The sequence below is a fragment of the Neoarius graeffei genome, chromosome 12 (assembly GCF_027579695.1).
Source record: "Neoarius graeffei isolate fNeoGra1 chromosome 12, fNeoGra1.pri, whole genome shotgun sequence".
NCBI classification, from domain to species: domain Eukaryota; kingdom Metazoa; phylum Chordata; class Actinopteri; order Siluriformes; family Ariidae; genus Neoarius; species Neoarius graeffei.
In genome coordinates this window covers 38,681,607-38,706,188 of record NC_083580.1, presented here as the reverse complement: position 1 = coordinate 38,706,188, position 24,582 = coordinate 38,681,607, and the positions used below count along the sequence as shown (strand labels likewise).

Here is a 24,582-nt window from a genome sequence, read left to right as displayed (position 1 = left end):
ACCGAACCAATTCCACATCACGGAGGAAGTTACTCTTTTCTTGGGCACAAGTTGCAGCTTTTCCCCAATTGCTGCCACGTTTGTGTGTGTCTATGGCAAGCACGCGGGAAGAGGACAATAGTGTCAGTGCCCGATCCATTCTGCACATGCGCAAAAGGGAACGTCGGTGGCGGAGGTTAAAACTGAGAGAAAACCGATTTTCATAAAAACAGTCCTTAACTGTAAATTCGAATTAATCAATAAAATCAATTTATCGCCCAGCTCTAGTACAAAGCCCTATTGTTTTCATCATGTTTTTAGGGTCCGAGCACCGCCATAGGTGCAAAGCCCTATTGTTTTCAGTCGTCTTAATTTTTTTTTTTCTCCGCGGAAGAACTCATTTTTGATGCACTTGCGATGCTTGAAAACTCACGAATTTTGGCAGACTGATGAAATGTGCATAAAATCAGTTACAGTGAGCAAGAGACTGGGTGTGGTCCCGGAGCTCTGTAGCGCCCCCAAGAACAAGCTATGGTTGAGATGAATTTGCTCAGATCAGCACAAGATCGATATTCTTGTGATACAGGACAAAGTTCATTTAGTTGTATTTGACTCAACCCAACAGGAAGTCAGCCATGTTGGATGGATTGTGGGATTTTGAAATTTTCCCGTGCTGTTTTGAGGGACTTGAGTAAGACACTTTTGAGGAGTAGAAGTAACTACTGGGGTCAACTGTGCAGGAAAATGGGGGCTGTGATAGTGAGGTGAGAAAGAGGGTGCAGGTAGGGTGGAGCAGTTGGAGAAGGATTTAGGGAGTCATTTGTGATCGGAAAGTCCCAGCAAAAGTGAAAGGTAAGATGGATAAGACAGTAGTGAGACCAGCTATGATGTATGGATTGGAGACCGTACCCTTAACGAAGAGACAGGAGGCAAAGTTGGAGGTGGCCGAGTTGAGGATGTTAAGCTTTGCGATGGGAGTGACAAGGTTGGACAGGATAAGGAACGAGTACATCAGAGGGACAGCACATGTGGAGAGCTTGGGAATTAAGCTAAGAGAGATGAGACTGAGATGGTATGGGCACATCCAGGGAGGAGATGCAGACCATGTTGGAAGGAGAATGTTGAGGATGGAGCTGCCAGGCACACAAAAATGAAGAAGGCCAAAGAGGAGATACATGGATGCGGTGAGAGAGGACATGAAAGTGGCAGGTGTGGTAGAGAAGGATGCGGAAAACTTGGAGCAATGGAGACAAACGATCCGCTGTGGCGACCCCTAATCGGGAGCAGCCAAAAGAAGTAGTAGTTTTGAGGGACTTATGATGGGTAAAAACTCATGAAATTTTGCAGATGCATTTGTCCTATGATGCAATTTGAGGTGATATGATAAATCAGTCTAGGTGGGTGTCTAACTTCATAGTGCCACCTAGTTCAAAAATACAGACTTGACACCTTGTACATATTTGAAAACTAATGAAATTTGGTACACACGTCAGTCATGCGCACCACTACTCAGCGATAGAGGCTTGACCCCTGTTGTCTCCGGGGGACTCCATAGTGCCCCCATATGTCTTTGAGACACCTCCCTGGTATATAGTTTCACCTGTTCATGTCAAATTTGGTTGGTGTGTGGAGTGCCCTGAGATGAACAAAACTTCAGTATAGATTGCATGAGTCATACTCAACAGGAAGTGAGATTTTTGGTTTTGTGCGTTTTGATGTGTTACATTTTAATGTACTCCTCCTAGGGGGTTTGTTGGATTCATGCCATATTTGGTATGTGTCATGTCAAGATGTTGATGTTAAATTGCAAAGGGATTTTATGATATGTCGCAAGATGTTGAAATGGCAAACCAATGAATTTATACGTTGTGCCACGCAAACAGGAAGCAAGTCATAAATTCACCATGCATTGCTTGATGCGGCTCAAACTTGACAGGTTATAGGATGTCATGGTTCTGAAGATATCCACATGCTCAAAGACACCCTCTGGTATAGTGCCACCATTTGGACATGGACAGTAATGACTCCATTGCCAAAACAAGTGTTACATTTTGAAGTATTCTTCCTAGGCTGTTTGTTGGATTCATGCCATGTTTGGTATATGTCATATGAAGATGTTGCTGATTTTTAAGTTGTGAAAGGATTTGCGATATCTTGCAAGATGTTGAATGGTAAACAAATAAATTTATGCCACACGAACAGGATCCATGTCATAAATTCACCATGCATTGCCTGATATGGCTAAAAATTCACAGGTTATAGGATACGATGGTTCTGATGATATCCACATGCCCAGTTTGACCCCCTGGTATAGCGCCACCATTTGAACCTGGACAGTAATGATTCCATTGCTTAAAAACTTTGACTCATGAAATTTGGTACTCGCATCAGTCCTGACCAATGCTACTTAGGGCCCTGGGTGCAATGCCCTATTGTTATCGGCATGGTCTCATGTGCAAGGGTTCTTTATTGCAGCTAGTGGCTATTAATGATAATAATAATATGATACATTTTTCACACCTTTTAATATTCCAAGGTAGCATGGTCCCTCGTCTGTTTAGCTCAGAGGACGTGGTGCCCATGATTTCCAAAAAGAATTTCAAATTTCAATTCATCAGACTACAGGACAGTTTTCCACTTTGCTTCAGTCAATTGTAAATTAGCTGAGGCCCAGAGAAGGTAGTAGTGTTTTCTGGATATTGTTTATATATGGTTTTAACTTGCATTTGTGGATGCAGTGATGAACTGTGCTTAGATGATGGTTTTTGGAAGCGTGCCTGAGCCCATGCAGTGATTTCCACTACAGAATTGTGTCTCTTCTTAATGCAGTGTCTGAAGATCATGTGCACCCAGAGATTTCTCCAAATTCTCTGAATCTTTTAATGATATACCACAGATGATGTGATCCCCAAATTCTTTATAATTTTATGTTTGTGGAACATTATTCTTAAATTGTTGCACCATTTGTGTATGTAGTCTTTCACAGAGTAGTGAACCCCTCCCCATCTTTACTTGGGAGAGACGAGTCCTCTCTGGGATGCTCTTTTTAAACCCAATCATGTTGCTGACCTGTTGCCAATTAACCTAATTTACCCCCCTAAGATTACACAACTTTTCCATTTTTTTGTTGTCCCTGTCTTAACTTTGTTGAAACATGTTGCTAGCACTAAATTCAAAATGAGCATATATTTTAAAAAAAAAATAATTTTGTATTTTCAACATTCGATATGCTGTTGCTGTACAATTTTCAGTGAAATATATATATATATATTTTATAGGGTTTCCATGATTTTGCAAATTATCACATTGTTTACTTATATTTCACACAGCGTGACAGTGGGTGGTTTTTTTTTTTTGGAAAGAGGGTTGTAGTAATAAGAAAGGTCTCGTCTTCATCCGCTTATCTGGGGCCGGGTCGCAGAGGCAGAAGTCTGAGCATGGAAGCCCAAACTTCCCTTTCCCCAGACACCTCGGCCAGCTCCTCGGGAAGAACACCAAGGCGTTCCCAGGCCAGCCAAGACACATAGTCTCTCCAGCATGTCCTGGGTCTTCTCCGGGGGGGGACATGCCTGGAACACCTCCCCAGGGAGCCATCCAGGAGGCATCCGAAAGAGATGCCCGAGCCACCTCAGCTGATTCCTCTCGATGTGGAGGAGCAGTGGCTCTACTCCGAGCTCCTCCCGAGTGACTGTGCTTCTCACCCTATCTCTAAGGGAGCGCCCAGCCACCCTGCGAAGGAAACTCATTTCAGCCGCTTGTATCCGCGATCTTGTTCTTTTGGTCATTACCCAAAGCTCATGACCATAGGTGAGAGTCGGAACATAGATCGACCAGTAAATCGAGAGCTTCGCCTTTTGGCTCAGCTCCTTCTTCACCACAACGGACTGGTAAAGCGACCGCATCACTGTGGAGGCTGCACCGATCCGCCTGTCGACCTCACGCTGTATCTTTCCCTCACTTGTGAACAAGATCCCGATATACTTAAACTCCTCCACTTGAGGCAGGACTTCTCCACCAACCTGGAGAGGGCAAGCCACCCTTTTCCGGTCGAGAACCATGGCCTTGGACTTGGAGGTGCTGATTCTCATCCCAGCTGCTTCACACTCGGCTGCAAACCACCCCAGTGCATGCTAAAGGTCCTGGTTTGAAGAAGCCAACAGGACAACATCATCTGCAAAAAGCAGAGATGAAATCCTGTGGTTCCCAAACAGGATTCCTTCCGGCCCCTGTCTGCACCTAGAAATTCTGTCCATAAAAATTATGAACAGAACCGGTGACAAAGGGCAGCCCTGCTGGAGTCCAACATGCACTGGGAACATGTCTGGCTTACTGCCGGCAATGCGAACCAGACTCCTGCTCTGTTCGTACAGGGACCGGACAGCCCTTAGCAAAGAGCCCCGAACCCCATACTCCCGAAGCACCCCCCACAGAATACCACAAGGGACACAGTCGAATGCCTTCTCCAGATCCACAAAGCACATGTGAACTGGTTGGGCAAACTCCCCTGAACCCTCGAGCACCCTATGAAGGGTATAGAGCTGGTCCAGTGTTCCGCGACCAGGACGAAAACCGCATTGTTCCTCCTGGATCCGAGGTTCGACTATTGGCTGAATTCTCCTCTCCAGTACCCTGGAGTAAGCCTTCCCTGGGAGGCTGAGAAGTGTGATTCTCCTATAATTTGAGCACACTCTCTGGTCCCCTTTCTTAAAAAGAGGGACCACCAACCCAGTCTGCCACTCCAGAGGCACTGTCCCCGACTGCCACGCAATGTTGCAGAGGCGTGTCAGCCAAGACAGCCTCACAACATCCAGAGACTTGAGATACTCAGGGCGGATCTCATCCACCCCCGGTGCCTTGCCACCGAGGAGCTTGCAAACTGCCTTAGTGACTTCGGCTTGGGTAATGGACGAGTCCACCTCTGAGTCATCAGCCTCTGCTTCCTCAATGGAAGACGTGACGGTGGGATTGAGGAGATCCTCAAAGTATTCCTTCCACCGCCCGACAATCTTCCCAGTCGAGGTCAACAGCTCCCCACCCGCACTGTAAACAGTGTTGGCAGAGTACTGCTTCCCCCTCCTGAGGTGCCAGATGGTTTGCCAGAATTTCTTCGAGGCCGACCAATAGTCCTCCTCCATGGCCTCACCGAACTCCTCCCAGTTCCGAGTTTTTGCCTCTGCAACTGCCTGAGCTGTGGCACGCCTGGCCTGCCGATACCCATCAGCTGCCTCAGGAGTCCCGGAGGCCAACATGGCCCGATAGGACTCCTTCAGCTTGACGGCATCCCTTACTTCCAGTGTCCACCACCGGGTTCGGGGATTGCCGCCACGACAGGCACCGGAGACCTTGCAGCTACAGCTCCGAACAGCCATGTCTACAATGGAGGTAGAGAACATGGTCCACTCAGACTCGATGTCCCCCGCCTCCTTCGGAAGCTGGGAGAAGCTCTCCCGGAGGTGGGAGTTAAAGACCGCCCCGACAGAGTGCTCGGCCAGACGTTCCGAGCAGACCCTCACCATACGTTTGGGCCTGCCAGGTCTGTTGGATCCGCTGTTGGATCCGCTGGTGGAGGAGGAAGCCGGCTTCCTCCTCCACCAGTGGATCCAACTCGCCACCAGGTGGTGATCAGTTGACAGCTCAGCCCCTCTCTTCACCCGAGTGTCCAAGACATGGGGCCAGAGATCAGATGAAACAGCAACAAAGTTGATCATCGACCTCTGACCTAAGGTGTCCTCGTGCCACGTGCACTTATGGACACCCCATGCTCGAACATGGTGTTCATTATGGACAAACCGTGACTAGCACAGAAGTCCAATAACAAAACACCACTCGGGTTCAGATCGGGGAGGCCGTTCCTCCAATCACACCCCTCCAGGTGTCACTGTCATCGCCCACGTGAGCGTTGAAGTCCCCCAGTAGAACAATGGAGTCCCCAGTCTGAGCACCTCTCAGTACCTCTCCCAGGGACTCCAAGAAGGCCGGATACTCTATACTGCTATTTGGCTCGTAGGCACAAACAACAGCAAGAGCCCTTTTCCTGATCCGAAGGTGCAGAGAGGTGACCCTCTCGTTCACTGGGGTGTAAACTCCAACGCATAGTGGCTGAGCTGGGGAGCTATAAGCAAGCCCACACCAGCCCGCCGCCGCTCACCATTGGCGACTCCAGAGAAGTGGAGAGTCCAGCCCCTCTCAAGGAGCTGGGTTCCGGAGCCCAAGCTGTGTGTGGAGGTGAGCCCGACTATCTCTAGCCGGTACCTCTCAACCTCCTGCACAAGCTCAGGCTCTTTCCCCCCCAGCGAAGTGACATTCCATGTCCCAACAGCTAGCCGCTGTGTTCGGGGATCAGGTTGTCGAGGTCCCTGCCTTTGACTGCCACCCAATCCACACTGCACCGGCCCCCTACGGCTACCTCTGTGGGTGGTGAACCCACAGGAGGTCGGGCCTACGTCACCGCTTCGGGCTGAGCCCGGCCGGGCCCCGTGGGCAAAGGCCCGGCCACCAAGCACTCGCATGTGAGCCCCAACCCCGGGCCTGGCTCCAGGGTGGGGCCCCGGCTGCGCCATACCAGGCGACGTCACAGTCCTTGATCTATTATCCATAAGGGTTTTGGTGAACTGCTCTTGGTCTGGCCTGTCACCTAGGACCTGTCTGCCTTGGGAGACCCTAACATGGGCGTAATGCCCCCGACAACATGGCTCCTAGGATCATTCAAGCACACAAACCCCTCCACCACAATAAGGCGGCAGTTCTAGGAGGGGATCTCCAACATCAAGATTCAATATTGCTTTGTCATTGTGTAAGATAAACAAAATTCGGTGCACTGGCTTATGAAACGGTTCTCAGACGTATACCTAAAAGATTCAAGATTTACAAAGATATACAGACATAAGGGTTTACAAATTTGCAAGGATATAGACAAAATTTACAAATATGAAAGATATATTAATGTACAGATGTTCACAACATACACTGAGCACTTGTGAAGGGTATTGCACTTGATAATAGATAAACAACCATAAATATAAATATTGCATAAAAATGTGAGTAGATTAACTTATTGATTGTGGTGTGTGAATTCTTCAGAGCAGAATTCAGTGTGGTGATAGACTTGGGATAGAAACCGTTTTTGAATCTTGTGGTGCGTGCTTTGATCTGTAAAGTTTGCCTTCAACGTGCGGACATTTGATGATCAGGGTGGGATGAGTCCTTTAGAATGCAGTGTGTTTTCTGCAGGCAGCGGGACTGCACATGTTGAAGGATCTCTGCTTCCTCAAGAAGTAGAGTCTGCTCATCCCTTTCTTGTACACAGCTTCAGTGTTGGATTTCCAGTCCAGTCTGTTGCTGGTGGTACTTGTAGTCCTCTACCACCTCCACATCCTCTCCCAGAATGTGCAGTGGTTGTGAAGCCATCTTTATCCTGAAATCGATCACCATTTCTCATGAGTTAAGAGCATGAAACTGCTTCTCTGGCCTTGCAGTTACAGTGAGCAATGCTAACTGTTCCAGCCTGTTTCACCAATGCCCAGGTTTTTAAAGGGTTTTTTGTGGATCTTTGTGAATTATTTACCCAGAAGAAAAGAGCAGGGAGGATTGAGAATCGAGCAGCTGTAGTTTGTTTACACCCGATACTGAAACTTGTAGCGTCTGAGCAAACATCGCAAAGATGCGTACAAAGAGCCCAAAAATGATTCTTCCTTACCCGTGCATAAACAGTACAAAATTTATCGTGTGGTGTCTTGATCCCCAGATCTTTAACCCAGCCACATATAAAAAGTTGTATGCCTTCATGCTTTTCCAGATTTTCATCTGTTTGGCTGTGTAGAACAATGTCTGCAGCACCAGGTAGTTTGAGATGTTGGGAACGCAACAGAAGGATAATTTTCCAGCTCCTAGGAAAAATCCTTCTCTAATCAAGTGTCAGGATCTATCTCATTGAAAAGCACAACTTTCTGAAGATATCTTGACCATGCATTGGCCTCTAAACTGTGAAAATAGTCGGGGATGGTTTCAGTAGCTCTTTGCGTAACAGCAGCCAAATTGTTTGTCTGACCACCACTTCATTCACCAGAAGTAAACTCGCAAGCAAAAGTCATGTGACTAAATACAACCTGTTGTGTACAAATCAACCCCATGGTCTGTTAAAATTGCGGAGTTCCAGGAATGATCGGAACTCATGAACTGTAGTGCATGGTTTGGCTTCACGGATTGCTTTTGTTCTGTCAGCAGTCATCTCTCGTTTCCCTTGTGAGATTTTCTGTCCCAGATAGAGCACCTCTTGTTGACAAAGTTGAGCTTTTGACAAGCTCGCCTTCTGGCCCGTTTTTTGCCAAGAAGTCCAGGATCATCAGCATGTCCTTTTGCATGTTCTATTTCAGACACAATCAATACATCATCCACATTTTTAATGATCGTTGATGTTTCTGGAGCATCTCTGAAATATTGGGAGAGTGCCATGTGATGCACTGTGTTGGGCTGTTGTGAAGACCTAGAGGTAATCTGGTCCAAGTGTATAGTGTTCCATTCACTGTGAATGCTAGCTATGGTGTAACTTCTTCAGCCAGTGGCATTGACCAGAAACCATTTTCTATATCAGTTACAGTAAACCACTGATGTTCTGACTTGAGAACATTGAACAGAGCTGAAATGTCTGCCACCATTGGGTTTTGTTTGTCTTTGCCTATGGCTTCATCCAAGGCTCTTGAGTGTGGCTTGCTCACGTGGAGTCAGTAAGGCATTCAAAATCATTTACTCCATCATATGGATGCAGGTTATGAATATCTGAGACGATGACGTTCATACCAGGTTTTCATCCCATCTTCTCTGGGATGTTTTCATGTGTTTTTCCACTTGTCAATATCAACAGGAGCAGGTACGTGATGATGAATCACTACTCCAGCTCTTGTTCTTGAAATTAATGGTCTTAGCTGGATCTTAGCTAACTCTTCGCTCTGTGAATCACTGGAGATTTCACGCTTTCATTCAAGTGTGTGTTTTTGTTTGTTTGTTTGTTTGTTTGTTTTCCTCCATTGCAGTTTGCTTTTTCTCCTCTAGGGGGCGACTAGGGTCTGACTTCATCTCGGAGCAAGATGGAGCGCTGGGCTGTGCATGAATAGTCAGAACGGCGGGTGTGGCTGAAGCATTCCTCAGATTTTTTTTTTTTGACAATTTCTGTTCAAACTCATCCAGTCTACCTTTAAACCAGTAAAGCTTTTGCTTCAAAGCAGCTTTTGATTCAAACGGTCACTCTAAATTAGCTTTAGATTCAGGCTGGCCCTCTAAAATGGCTTTAGACTGAAACAGCTGTTTAAGATTTGCATTTTGCTCAACTTCAGCAGAAACGGTTTTCTCTTTATCTCTCTCTAGACGGGTTCATTCATAGCAAGCAGACGGCTCTCGTAATCTTTGAGTCTTCTATCCATTTCAGATTTCATCTGAATCTCCTTGTGCCTTCGAATATGTGACAGTCACCAAAGCTCGCTTACACTGTTTCTGCTTGTTAGAAGTTGCTTTTGTTTTTTCATATGCTCTTTTAATTTCTTCTGTCCACCACAATGATTTGCGAGCTACGCTGCATTTCTGAGTTAGCTCTTCTTCCACTTGCATCAACTCTGTGGTTTTGTCAATAATGTCATGGAGTTTATTTGCCTCACTGATTGATTGTGATTGTGCTGTTAGGCTCAACATTACCTCTTCCTTCTGCCATGGCTCTTTTAATCAATTCACAAAACACTGTAGACGCCTTCACTCAGGCTACGTTTACATTACGTTGAATCAGCGGATCATCAGATTAACGTTCTTAAAACGATTCGCGTTTACACTAAAACAGTTAGCCGTGCACACAGCAACGCCAATACGCGGATACGCTCGGCTCCGCAGGCATCCTGCGCTCCAAATCACTCCGCCCTGAACAGCAAGTGCCCTCTGGAGGGTCCGCACTCCGGCCCTGCGCAGCTCACAGAGCGCGCGAGTGAAGTGCACAAGCCACGATTCGGGACTGAGCCGCTGTGTGTGTGATCCCAGCGCATATCACTTACTACTTGCAAGTGGAAGGATGGCAAGCCTAAAGACAATCATAACTACACAATGGGCAGTATTTGCATCAGTATTTGCAGTATTTTCATACTTTTATACTCTTTAATGAAAGGTGATACAAGGCGGAAGTCCGCGCCGTTTTTCAGCAGTCGCGTCACATGACCAACGCCAGCGAATCAGGAAGGTGGATGTCACAGTGACGTTGTCCAATGAGACACCAGCTAGAGCTCAGCACAGCGTATCCGCGTATTTTGAATGTTTACACAGCACCGGAGCTGACACGATCTGGATTGAATACGTGGACGCTGGCAGATTCCCGTTTCCAGGCGGTTTAATGTAAACGGACAGTGCATCCGCGAAGAAAACGAGACATACGGTCTAGTGTAAACGTAGCCTTAGACATGGAACATAGAACAGGACATAAACTACATAAAAACGTGTCTACACACTTATGCAGGAATTTGTGTTATGTGCTTCAGAGCTCTTCACACACACACACCAGGCTTGTAATACTCGAGTCCAACTCATGCCCTAATTTTAAGGACTTATGACTCGACTTGAGCACTGATGACTCAGACTCGTGCATTAACTGCATTCGGACTCGTAAATTGGAGGCAAGGACTCAGATTTTTTTTCTTTATTTTTTGTAACATGCCATAATAATTTGGCATAAGATATATGTACATTTGACTTTGTACTAATTTTGTGCAAGAGTGTCACACCTGCGCGCTTTGGCGTGTGCATCAGATAGACTCTCGGGTGCGCTCTGAACAGTGCACATGCCAAGCGGATTCTTGCGCGTGCGCCATAAACGATTCGCACCTTCACAGAATTAAGGTGCAATCGGCGCACCTACAGTGGTGCTTGAAAGTTTGTGAACTCTTTAGAATTTTCTATGTCTAATATATATGTCTAAGATGCAGGTCTACTTTGACTTCGTTGTCAATCGGGTGATCTGTTATTTGATTTTCACTTAATGGTAGCTAACTTACTAGTGTTTGTGCAAACTGTTGCAGGGGGTATTGATCCAGGAAGTGTGGGGGAGCCTTTGGTGGCATTTGGGGGTGGGATTTATGGCTACAGGAGTGACGGTCATGCTGTGTTCTGTGCATTTGTATATTTTCCTGTGTTTTTGTCCTTTTCCAATCACATGCCTGTAGCTAAACTATGAGTGTACATGGAGAAGCTTTATAGCTATGCTCTGATTTCCTCTGATTGTGTTTTCATTTCTAATCTATGAAGCTGACTTCGCTGATGTTGCCATGGCATCAAAAGCGAGCACAGAGAAACAGTCCACAGTGTGGCACAGTTAAGCTGGACATCATGTGTTTTTCTAGGGTTCACATACAAGAACCTGTGGCTCTGCGTGCATGGTGTTCAGTGAAACTTGTGCCAAATGTCGAGCCATAGCTTCATTTGAGTAAGCATATCCAAAGATTGTAGATCAGTATATCTTTTTGAACAATTGTGCACAGTTGCCGTCTTTGTTCTGCTAGATCTAAAGTTCTCCTGCATCTATCTCGCAATGGTGGAGATTTGGCTGAGAACCTGCATACAGCTATCGGCCAGGATTAAGAGTAGAAAACATACAGTGGTGCTTAAAAGTTTGTGAACCCTTTAGAATTTTCTATATTTCTGTATAAATATGACCTAAAACATCAGATTTTCACACAAGTCCTAAAAGTAGATAAAGAGAACCCAGTTAAACAAAAATATTATACTTGGTCATTTATTTATTGAGGAAAATGATCCAATATTACATATCTATGAGTGGCAAAAGTATGTGAACCTCTATGATTAAGTTCAAGTCAACTTTATTATTAATAATGCCATATGTGCAGGACATACAGAGAATTGAAATTGCGTTTCCCTCTTATCCGCGGTGCAAACAGTAATAAGCATGAAATATAAAATATAGGTAAAAGATATAAACTTAGTGTGTGTACACTAAAGCTATCTAAGAAAAGACAGTGGCAATCCAGAAAGTGCAAATGTGGCAGTGTGAACAGAATTAACGGTATAAATTTAAATGTGACGAATGACAATATAAACAGAATGAACAATGTAAACAGGAACAGCAGTCTGACAGTATAGTGGGGCAATATAGCACGATATAAACAGAATTATCAGTATAAATAAATATGGCAGTATGAGCAGAATTTACAGTGTAAGTATAAATATGGCAGATATGACAGTATAGCAGTGAAGTCTATGAAAGATAAAAGATGTATAAAGTGTAAACAGTTTTTACATAGTTCAATTGAGTTTTGTTAAAGTTCGTTAAAGTGGCTGGTGACATTTGGTTTGTGTATTAAGGGAAGGGGGTACTGGCCTGGGAGGGAGTTCAGCATCCTGACGGCTTGGTGGATTAAGTTGTCTCTCAGTCTGCTGGTTCTCGCCCAGAGGCTTCTCATTCTCCTCCCAGAAGGCAGGAGGCTGAAGAAGTGGTGGTTGGGTTGGGTGGAGTCGCCCGCAATGCTGAGTGCTCTGCGGGCCAGGCGTGTGTTGTAAATATCATGAAGGGAGGGTAGGGGGACACTGATTATCTTTTCAGCTGCTCTCACTATGTGCTGCAGGGTCTTCCGGCAGGATGTAGTACAGCCGCCGTACCACACAGTGATGCAGTTGGTCAGGATGCTCTCGGTGGTTCCGCGGTAGAAGGTGTGCATGATAGGGACTGGTGCTGTAGCTTTTTTCAGTCTGCGGAGGAAGTAGAGGCGCTGCTGAGCTTTCCTGGCCAGCGATGCGGTGTTGCTGCTCCAGGAGAGCTCCTTGGTGAGGTACACATCCAGGAACTTGGTGCTGCTCACACTCTCCACAGCGGCACCGTTGATGGTCAGTGGAGGATGCTGGGTGGAGGCTCTCCGGAAGTCGACAACCATCTCCTTCGTCTTCTCCACATTAAGAGATTGTTGTCTCTGCACCACGTGGCCAGTTGGCTCACCTTGTCCCTGTAGTATGACTCATTGTTGTTAATGAGTCCCACCACAGTCGTGTCATCCGCAAACTTGATGAAGAGGTTGCTGTTGTGTGTTGGTGTGCAGTTGTGGGTCAGCAGGGTGAAGACAAGGGGGCTGAGCACACATCCTTGGGGGGCCCCTGTGTTCAGTATGATGGTGCTGGATGTGTTGCTGCCGACCCGGACTGCCTGTGGTCTTCCGGTCAGGAAGTCCAGCAACCAGTTGCAGAGGGAGGTGTTAAGTCCTAGACACTCCAGTTTCTGTATCAGCTGCTGGGGGATGATTGTGTTAAATGCTGAACTAAAGTCTAAGAACAGCATCTGCATGTAAGAGTCCTTAGTATCCAGGTGAGGGAGAGCGGTGGAGATTGCATCATCAGTGGACCGATTGGCCCAATATGCAAATTGGTACAGGTCCATGGAGGGAGGGAGGATGGATTTGATGTGCTGTATGACTAACCGCTCGAAGCACTTCATAATGATGGGGGTCAGTGCCACAGGGCAGTAGTCATTGAAGCAGGATGGAGAGGCCTTCTTTGGAATAGGGATGATGGTGGTGCTCTTGAAGCAGGTGGGGACAACAGCTTGGCTCAGAGAGGTGTTGAAGATGTCTGTGAGGACATCTCTCTGTGCTCCTCTGCACAGTCCTTTAGCACACAGCCTGGAATGTTGTCAGGTCCTACAGCTTTGCGGGTGTTGATCCTGGAGAGGGATCTCCTCACACTGGCTGGAGACAGGGACAGCACCTGGTCATCCGGAAGGGGTGGTGTCTTCTGTGCAGGCATGCTGTTGTCGGCTTCAAACCATCCAAAGAAGTTGTTTAGACTGTTCAGCAGAGTGATGTACTTGTCACAGGTCTGTGGTTGAGGTTTATAGTCCGTGATGGTCTGAATCCCCTGCCACAGCCTCCTTGTGTCTCTGCTGTCAGTGAAATGATGGGTTATCCTGCTGCTGTACTGCCTCTTTGCTAGTCTGATGCCATGGGACAAGTTTGCTCTTGCTGATCTCAGACCAGCCTCATCACCTGCTCTGAAAGCAGCATTCCGGGCTTTCAGTAACTGATAGACTTCCCCCGTCAGCCATGGTTTCTGGTTGGCCCGTACTGTGATGGTCTTAATGTCCGTGACATCAATGCATTTACTAATGTAGGCTGTAACAGTGTCTGAATACTCCTGGATGTTGATCTGGTGGTTGTAAGTGGTTGCCTGCTTAAACATGTCCCAGTCTCTGATGTTAAAGCAGTCCTGAAGTGCTGTGGCCACACCCGTACCTGCTTCTGGACTGGTCTGGTGACTTTTACCCCTTTTCCACCAAATCAGTTCCAGGGCTGGTTCGGAGCCAGTGCTGGTTCACAACTCGTTCAACTTGTGAGCCAGCTGAGAACCAGTTTGCTTTTCCATCACTCGCGGTGCTAAGCGGAGCCACGTCATTACGTCGCTGTATACATCATTGTCACTGTATACGGAAGTTATGGCGCTACGTTTACATAAACCTTGGCGCGAATATCAAAGCAAAAACAACACGGAAGAAGCAGCAGCGGCAACAACAACAATAATAATAATGGATGACTTCGCGTTTGTACAGCTGCTGCTTCTCGTCGCTTAAAAATGGCCATCTTTCGCGGTCTTGGTATTGTTGTTGGTCTTAACAACTCCCCCCCCCCCCCCCCCCCCCCCGCTGACGTAAGCGGTTCTTTCCTCTGGCCCAGCAGAGAGTTGGTGCTAGCCTGGAACCGTTTTTTCTGGCCCCAGAGCCAGTTCTTTGTCAGTGGAAACAGAAAGCCCGGTTCCAAACTAAGCACTGGCCCCGAACCAGCCCTGGAACTGCTTTGGTGGAAAAGGGGCATTTGACCTTCGGCCTGTATGCTGGCATTAGCATAACAGTGATGTGGGAGGGGTGAGGCCTTGTATGCTCTTCTCAGTGTTGTGTAAACCAGGTCCAGTGTGTTGTTTCCCCGTGTTACAAAGTCAATGTGTTAATGTAACTGAGGAAACACTGTTTTGAGATTTGCGTGGTTGAAATCTCCAGCTACGATGAGAAGTCCCTCTGGATGGGCTGTCTGTTGGTCACTGATGGCGCAGTACAGTTCACTCGGTGCCTTGTCCCTATCGTTGTTGTTGCAGCTGGGAGGAATGTAAACTGCAACAAGCAGGATGGCAGAAAACTCCCTCAGTAGATAGAAGGGCTGGCACTTGATGATCATAAACTCCACAAGGGGTGAACAGTGTCTGCAAACTACCACAGCGTCCTGACACCAAGCATCCCTGATGTAAACACAGACTCCGCCGCCGCGGGTCTTACCTCCTTCAATGAGGGCTCTGTCTGCTTGGTAGCATGTTAGCCAGTCGAGCTGGATGGTGGAGTCCAGTATGCTGTCGTTGAGCCATGTTTCCGTGAACACAAAAACACAGCACACTCTCTCAGCCTGCTGGGTCGCTCTCAAAAGGTGTATGTAGTCCAGTTTGTTATCCAAGGAGCGTACGATGGATGGTATAGCAGTTAATTTGAAGGTGAAATTAGTGTCAGGTGTATTCAATCAATGGGATGACAATCAGGTGTGAGTGGGCACCCTGTTTTATTTCAAGAACAGGGATCTATCGAAGTCTGATCTTCACAACACGTTTGTGGAAGTGCATCATGGCATGAACAAAGGAGATTGAGTCAAGTCAAGTTTGTTTGGATAGCACTTTTAACAATAGACATTGTCCCAAAGCAGCTTTACAGAATTTGAATGAGCCAATTTTATCCCTAGTCTATCTCCATTGAGCAAGCCTGTGGCGATGGTGGCAAGGAAAAACTCCCCCAGATGACACGAGGAACCAGACCCAAAAGGGAACCCATCTTCACCTGGACAACAGACAACATGACTAGAACATTAACAGTTTTAACATGAAGTCAGTTTCATTGATGTTATAACTTTTCATTAATGGAAACTTGAGTGCAAAACTGTTTGACAACTGCAGTCCTCAAGTTAGCAAGTCAACTGTAGTCCTCAGCCATAAAAGCATTACTGTAAGTGTCCAGAGCGTCTTTCAACTGTGACTTTCAACTGTCCACATGGGGCCGTCCTCCACAGGAGCGATGTGATGAGATTCCAACCAGACATAGGGCATCAGAATGGATCAGGCAAGTCCGAGGAGCAGAAGAGGTCAGCACCTCGATCCCAGGATTGACATGTAACTCAGAGGGGCGGATTTTTTTTTTGGTGGGGGGGAGAAAACACAGGTTGTTAGGTATGCCCAATGTCACCTGAATAAGTAGGTCCAGTATACATTTTGTGCTGAGTACAATCAGGGACTCCAGCAAAATTAACTATGACAGCATAACTAAAAGGGGAGAGCTAGAAGGTAACACAGGCATGAGGGAGCCCCAGGACATAAAGCAGCCAGCCACTACACCGTCAAGAAACTCGAGTGAGCAAGCAAGTGGGGGACTGACAGCATCGATACATCCCAGTTTACCAAAACACTCTGTCTGAGGCCCCTCCAGATCTACACCTTTACCTCATAAACACCATTAATAAAAGGCTTGACTAAACAGATATGTTTTCAGCCTAGACTTAAACGCTGAGACTGTGTCTGATTCCCGAACATTACTTGGAAGGCTGTTCCATAACTGTGGGGCTTTGTAAGAAAAGGCTGTGCCCCCTGATGTAGCCTTCACTATACGAGGTACCAGCAGATAGCCTGCACCTTTTGATCTAAGTAGGTGTGGCGGGTCATAAAGGACCAGAAGTTCGCTCAGGTACTGTGGTGTGAGACCATTCAGTGCTTTAAAGGTCAATAGTAGGATTTTATAATCGATAGGTAATTTGATTGGGAGCCAATGCAGTGTGGATAAGACGGGGGTGATTTTCTAGTTCTAGTAAGGACTCTTACTGCTGCATTTTGAACTAACTGGAGCTTGTTTATGCACTTATTGGAACATCCAGGCAGTAAGGCATTACAATAATCCAACCTGGAGGTAACAAAAGCATGAACTAGTTTTTCTGTGTCGTGTAGTGACATTAAATTTCTTATCTTAGCAATATTTATCCGGGTAATGTTATCAGTGTGAGTTTCGAATGAAAGACTGGGGTCAATAATCACCCCGAGGTCTTTTACTGCTGCATGTGAAGAAACAGAAAGGCCATCCAGAGTTACTATATAATCACAAAACTTAAAAATTTAAAGCCAACAAATTTAATAGTTGATGTTATCACATGTTTTTCGCGCTAACTAGGAATGCTTTCACATCACTTACTGGAGAGAAGTTCACAAAAGTGTGATGTCAACTTCAAAAACAAAAACCTCCAAAGTGTGGGAGCATTTCACAATGAACTCTGAAAAAAGGTTGAGAGTTGCACAATTTGTAAAGCTGACCTATCTGGCATGGAAGTACATCTATGTTTGAGAATCTGAAGAGGAAGCACATCGGCTCAGTGGATGAAGATTCATCTCGGTAAGTTAGTTAGCTAGGTAGTTAGCTCATGTTAATTTTGAAAGCCATCTTACTTCATGTTATGAGCTGTAACTTTTTTTGAAATGCATATTCCCTTGAGTTGTTAATGGAGTTGGCACAGAGAAGCAAGTAGCAACCTATTATTCACAATGACCCTGTTCACGGTCCAAATAATGTTTACAATTTTAAATGTTGCATTGTTGTCATGTCATGGTGGCTGTTATGGCTGGAGATGGTGTTGCTGCCAACTGTACAAGTTTGCAGATGTCTGGTGGATTAGATATTTACTCGCTAAATCGCAAAGAAAATTATTCAACTCCTGTTTGTGCATGGCCAGTGTGAATGATTTATGGGTTTGTTTGATCTCATCAGAACTTGGCTTTTGGGGGGGAAAGTGACAGCCAGAACTATCATCTCCATTTATCATGAAACTGCATAGATAGAGGGGAAACATTTTATTTAGAACGCATTTCAGTGTGCATTTCAATATCTACACATGATTCTAGAATAAAAAAAATGAATTAAATGCAGATTTCTTAAATGGAGTGTCACAGATGGAGCCATGACAGTAGTGTACAGTAAGCAGTTTTCCAGCAAAAACAACTACGAGCTGAACTGCTGCTACAGTTTCTCCATATGCGTGATCACTAGGGCTGTAACGATACACCCAACTCACGATTCGATTCGTATCGCGATTTTTGACCCACGATTCGATACACCCACGATTTTTTTTAAAATGTTGTTTTTAAGTAGTAAATTTGACTTATTAACATTTACTTACTTACATTAACTATTTAATAACAAATAATTCAGACCACTGCAGAGAATGAGTAATATGTATGCAAAAATGAACAAATGTATATCCAAAGATTGTTTTATTTCTCAAAATAATACTGTTTAGCCGGAAGCTCTGTTTTTTTCGGTTCTGAAAAAGTCATTTTTCCAAATCGTGTAAATCCGTTAAGATTTTTTTTTTGGGGGGGGTGGCTCTCTCACTATCTCACTCTCATAGGGCCAATGATTTTCTGTGATCGCGGAAAACAGAGGGAAATTACGGAATTTTTATGGTGAAACATTGCTCGCGTGTCAAAATGTAACTACCGCAGAAGGCTTCCGCCCAAGCAGACATGCCTTCAGTGTTGCCAGATATTGCTAACGTTTTCCACCCCAAAATATGTTCAAAACCAGCCAAAAAGCACCTAAACCTGCCCAATCTGGCAACACTGCATGCCTTTCCGGTCAAGTGATTGTGATTGGCTTGTGGCACACCTAGCCAGCCAATGAGCTGCTTGTTTACAGATTCGCTCCCCGCGTCGCAACCAGAATGGCGACCGCTTAAAAGAAATGAATGCTCTGCCAGTGGCGAGTGTGGACGTTGCGTGACTCGCAGAAGATTGTCGCAGGTCGGTGAAAAAACGACTTACTAATAGATATAAAAAAATAAAAGTAATTTAAGTAAGTTTAAAATGTAATTTAAATAAAAAGTAAAGTATTCATAAATTGAAGTTTGGAAGCGCCTCTGTTTTTGGGCTGAGGAGAAGTTTGAAAGGGTGTACCGCGATTCTGCCTTGTATCGCGACACGGATCGTGGCTCTGCGTATCGCGATTTCGATACGCATATTGTTACAGCCCTAGTGATCACTACTGTTTTACTGTTCATTGTGCGATGAACCAAGTTGTTTTTGAAGTATGAAACATGGTTGTGATGAATGTCCTGAACATTTTTCTGATTTAATGTGTTTTGAAGGGTTTTTTGGTGATCCAACACCAGAGGTTTGGATAGCTTTCTGTTCCATTGTCTTCACAGAGAGACAATCTTATCTTTTAACCCCAATTTAGATGTCAATACTCTAAAATGAAAGCTGCTGATCTACTTTGAGCTCATATTTATATTTAATTTCAACTCCAATATCCTGTGGTAGATATCTAAACCGTCAGTCTCTAAATATTTATTGACCTGACTGTATAGGTCTCCTGTGAAATTCTTGAAAATGTAATTTTAGTGCTTAAAAAGTCCTTGATTTTAATTAAGTGATGGCTGTATGATCCCTGTTATATGGTTCTGATTAATTTGCATGGTCTCTGTAGATTACGAGGACACACAAGGAAAGCGAAAATAGTTTTGTGATCAATGCCTTAGAAAAATTTTCTTTACATGTGATGAATACACACAGCTTACCAGCCTACAAAACAATTAATACCAGCATGCAGACATCGAAAAGCTGTACTTGCAAAAAGCATTTCTTTAAATCCAAAATCAATATGGTTAACTTGTGTTTTTTGATAGTTGAGTGTTTGTTTCAGGGATGAAAATCTTCCGGATTTACCCAGAAATCCGGATATTTGACAAAACTCTCGAAAATCTCCGGTTTTCTGAATGGAGAAATTTATTTTTCGGATTTTTCGTGTTCCTAGACGCAGCATAATACTTTGCATCGTCCTTGCATGGGCGCGGTCCTTAAATAGCCCAAACATAGTTCATTGATTAAAGACAGGTTTTCTTGTCCCCAACATTGAAACCTGAAAGCTTTAGAAACTCTAACAGACCTTTACTTTTTAACAGTACTGTTTTGGGATTTTGCCTTCAACTGTCTGATTTTTTTTTTCAAAGTAATTAACTGCGTAGCCAGGAAAATCACCGCGTTTTCTAAATGCACTCCTGAAAATTACTCATTAACTAGGGGAATTAAATTTGATGTTTTTGACATGTTAATGACTAAAATGCATTAGAATGCAGGGTTTTGTGTGTTAAAATATTTTCGGGGGACGTTGCCCCCCCCATCTTAGTTTGACTTTCAAAAGTTCAGGGTTTTGGGGGTGTCGTGGCTCAGGTGGATAAGGCGCCATACCATAAATCCAGGGACCCGGGTTCGATTCCGGCCCGAGGTCATTTCCCGATCCCCCCCGTCTCTCTCTCCCGCTCATTTCCTGTCTCTACACTGTCCTATCCAATAATAAAGGTGAAAAAAGCCCCCAAAATATATTTTTTTAAAGTTCAGGGTTTTTTTATTTGCTCCACTTTCATCTCTGTTGTTTAATTGAGATCCATACTTGTCTATGTTGTCAATTATTCATACAATCGATTCTGCTTTTTTTTTTTCTGTATTTGAGTTATGGGTTGTAATTTATCTCCTCTGCAGAGCTGTCAATATCTTGCCCAATCGAGTGGTTGGTGGTGTAGGGCAGCACGTTGGTGAACCAGTTGAGGAAATTGCTTGCTCATGGGACAAACACTTTCTTGCCAGCTGTGCTCATGATCAGCTCATCAAGTTTTGGGACATTTCAGGACTCCTTGCCATGAGGGTCAGCGATTACCGACGGCAGAAAAAAAAAGATGGCAATCTCAAGGCACTTAGCAATAAAGTATTTGACGGAGTAGAGGCCTTTTTCTCTGGACTACTTGACATGAACGAGGCGAACAGAACAGAAGACGTAGAGGATAGTGAGGAAGAGGATGATGGGCAGTGAAAGAAACTGAAACACTGAAAGATGTTTTGTTTTCAAATTGCTATTAATTGTATTGCATTTCTTAAAATCTGTATTATCTATCTCAACCTACCTGTTATTCTCCCCAGGAAGAATCTATCTGCAAATTAAAAGTGCACTTGAGGTTGTGTTTTTTATATTTGTCTTGTAACTATACTCATTGGCCATTTTACCAGGTACATCTGTGATAGAGGTGCACTGTAGAGGTGTATAATCACTAGCTGTAGCCTGTCTACTGTTTTGCATGTTTATTGGAAAGGAACCACCTCTGATCATATATTATTTGGGTGGTGGACTATTTTTGCAGGTACAAAAATGCTGCTACTAAAACAGAGTGCGTTTACATGCACATAGAGAAAATCAAATTTCTGCCGTTGCTCGACTGAAATCGAAGTTCTAAATGGCATGGAAACACCTTAGCTAGGCTGAAATTGAACCGAACTTGATTTCTTGTAATCGAGCTACACGACCTAGATTATGAGATTTTTGCCGAGCTACTTAGTGCATGTAAACCCTGTCGAGCTACTTACTTCAGCACTGCCCCTTCCGGAAGTGACGAGACCACAAGCGGGAAACGCCTCAGTCGAAAAACGGCCTCGGTCGGCATGACACTTCACCTTAGCCGCCACTTTATTAGGAACACTTGTGTCTGGGCATGTACGCACCCATTTCCAATTAGTTGGTAAGTTATTAGCATGTTAGCAGGCTAACAGTTAATATGTTCACCATTACAGATCAACTTCAACTTAGTGGCCATTTTATTAGGAACACTTCTGTTCGTACATACAAACTACAACCACTTCTTGCGAACACGGAACTGATAACTTTGTTTATACTCTTGAATAGCTCTTCATGACGACAACCAGAAGTGTACCAACACGATGGGGTGTGTAGCGCCACCTGTGGCTTGGGTGCACAATGTACCTCACACAATAGCTCGATTTCCTTGTGTGCATGTAGGATTGGATTTCTCTGGCACCCCTGCTGGGACCCTTTGCTCGATTACCGACAGCAGCTCGATTTGGATGTGCATGTAAACATACTGTGTCCACTTGTTAGATTAGATTAGATAGAACTTTATTGATCCCTTTTAGACCATAAGGTGAACCCCATTTTCATTTTAGGTCGCTCCGACGTCTCTGAACCATATGCTCTTTAGCTGATAAAAAGGACCAAGTTATGTTACGCTTATAGCAAACTTTCCGTGTCACAGAATCGCACTCGTTTTTTAAATCGAGACATTTTCTGAACTATTTTCCTCAGAGCCGAATGCGATTTTGACGTCACGAGACACCACGTGACCGTGCTAAACCAATTGCGTAGCCGATTTACGACAACAAACTGGAAAAATGCCAGCCTGCCTGGTGTTGTCAAATGTAACCAACATAAAGGAATCTCCCAAAATATCCTTCTAAAGTGGGCCAAATTGATTCTTAACAGTGCTTTATTTATAGCACGAAGAACAATGATGCAAGTGCATGATAAAGGCAGATATTTCATGTCATTTTGATCAGTAAATGGAAATAATTCTAATTATCAATGATAATGATCATTCATGTATTTCTAAAGTGGGCCAAATGGATTCTAAATAGTGCTTTATTTATAGCACGAAGAACAATGATGCAAGTGGGTGATAAGGTAGACCTTTTCATGTCATTTTTATCAATAAATGGAAATAATTCTAATTATCAATGATAAGGAACATTCAGGTGTTCATTTATTCACTCAACTATATACAACACAAAAACAATCATAAGTATACAGTGACTGGCATAAACTTATATAAATAAACAAAATGAATGATAATGATATCAGTGGAATAGAATAGAGGTAAAAACCACATGACATGCTATTCCTCAGTGTCAGGGCAGTTATCTTTCTCTTCTGTTTCCTTTGTGTTCGAACAGCTGGAACACCTGCACAAGTCTGTACAAAAGAAAAGAAAAAAGGATGGATAGATAGGCAGACAAACAGACTTCATTTTTCCTGGTGGACTAGTATTCAGTGGCATATTAACATCAAAGCACACAGACATACTATGACATCCATACAAACACACACTACCCTATTAAAGTCAAAGTGTACTTTATTGTCAAAAATCTTTGCAACAGGCATTAAGACGGGGGGGGGGGGGGGCAGTCCTTAACTCAAACACTGCATTTTGGTCATTTATGGTATTGGAATGTTATTTTACTCACACCCACACACAACACATTATAATTCACACACACCAGCAAAAGTACAACCAATAGACATCTTTCCATATTCATACAGCCATCCATACATCTGTACGTCAATGTACTATAAATCCACACATACATTCAAATTAGACAAATGCAAGGAGATTGTGTGCAGTCAGTAGCAGTGTAGATAGTCATTCAACTGTGTGTGTGTGCTGGGGGATGGGATGCATTTGCATAGACTACCTACTGTGTAGTGGGGGATGAGGGTGAGATGCCTTTTAGCTTACCTGCGGTTAAAGTCTGTGTCTTTGACAAAGCTTCTTTTTGTCGTCTGCCAGCCTTGACATATTTGCAGGTTTTCTTGCATATTATACAGATGGCAGGAAGGACGGGGCCAGAGCTCGAGATGGGCAGGCTTGATCTGGAACGAAGTTTCCTTGTCGGAGTTGTGCCAGTCACTGTTGCAGGGATAGCCTCGCTGGTCTGGGGGTCTTGTTTATCATTTCTCTCGCACGAGACCTACATTCCCTCTAGGCTGCGCGCCTGCGCAATTGCGCAGTGCAACCCTATGCCAGCGCAGAGAATTCTGAATGGGTTAGCTTGTTAGCTTTACCTGCTTTCCTGGCACTCCTAATTTTTTTTTAGAGTCAATATTAAAAAACTGATGGCCAGACACAATTATAGACAATAATACACAATAAAAATATTTTTCATTATTTTGTGTGTTATTACTATTAGTAAAATAAAATGTTTATGTGACGTTGTAGCTTACATATGGCACGTCCACCGGAACTGTTACGTGCCATCATGTTATGATTCTGTTGCTAGTACTTGCCGTTTGAGTTCGGAGTGTGAAGCTGAGGTAAATGCAGCAATGGCGAAACGACCGGGTACGTCCACGCATCAAGCGAGAATAAAAAAAGAAATGTGAAGCTTTTAAACTGGAATGGCTGTCGGAGTATGTGCGCACGGACGGACAGGATGTAAAACTTGGGGACATTTTTTCGTTTTCGAGTGAGAAAGGGCTGCTCTACAAGACGTGCTGCGAAGCCAAAGTAACAAGCGAGTTTTCGGAGGGAAAAGTATGGACTGAATGGAAGTTGGACTATCTCAAGCGCCACATTCAGCAGAAAAGTCATTTGAATGCTGTTGGGATTGTACGGATGGGAATGGGAATTGGTGCACTACTGCAGGAGAGCGCGAAAGATCGAGAGAGGAGGAATGAACAGTCACTGAAGAAGAAGTCCGACCGTGAGCAAGTCAAAATTCTTATCGACAACATTCTTCTCGCCATTAAAATGAACGCATCAATGTTGGCAACTCAACAAATCCATGATCACATGGCGAAGTATGTGAGTATCCCAGAAAGCTGGCGAAGCAAAAATTATGCATTTGAATTCGTGAACTCAATCAACGAAATCGTGCAGACGGAAATTATGTGCAGTGTTAAAAATGCCCCCTGGCATACCCTGATCGTAGACGAAAGCACAGACATAACGGTGCACA

General features: G+C 44.5%; 1 protein-coding gene across 1 annotated transcript in view; it reads left to right on the top strand.

Annotated features, from left to right (window-relative positions):
• Window positions 1-21,030, top strand: part of wdr55 (WD repeat domain 55) — a 105,851-nt gene extending 84,821 nt beyond the window's left edge. The window contains exon 8 of the mRNA XM_060935873.1: window positions 20,548-21,030. Within this exon, the coding sequence (XP_060791856.1) occupies window positions 20,548-20,875 (328 nt within the window). The 3' untranslated portion in view covers window positions 20,876-21,030. The remainder of the gene's footprint in view (window positions 1-20,547) is intronic.
• Window positions 21,031-24,582: the final 3,552 nt, after the last annotated feature.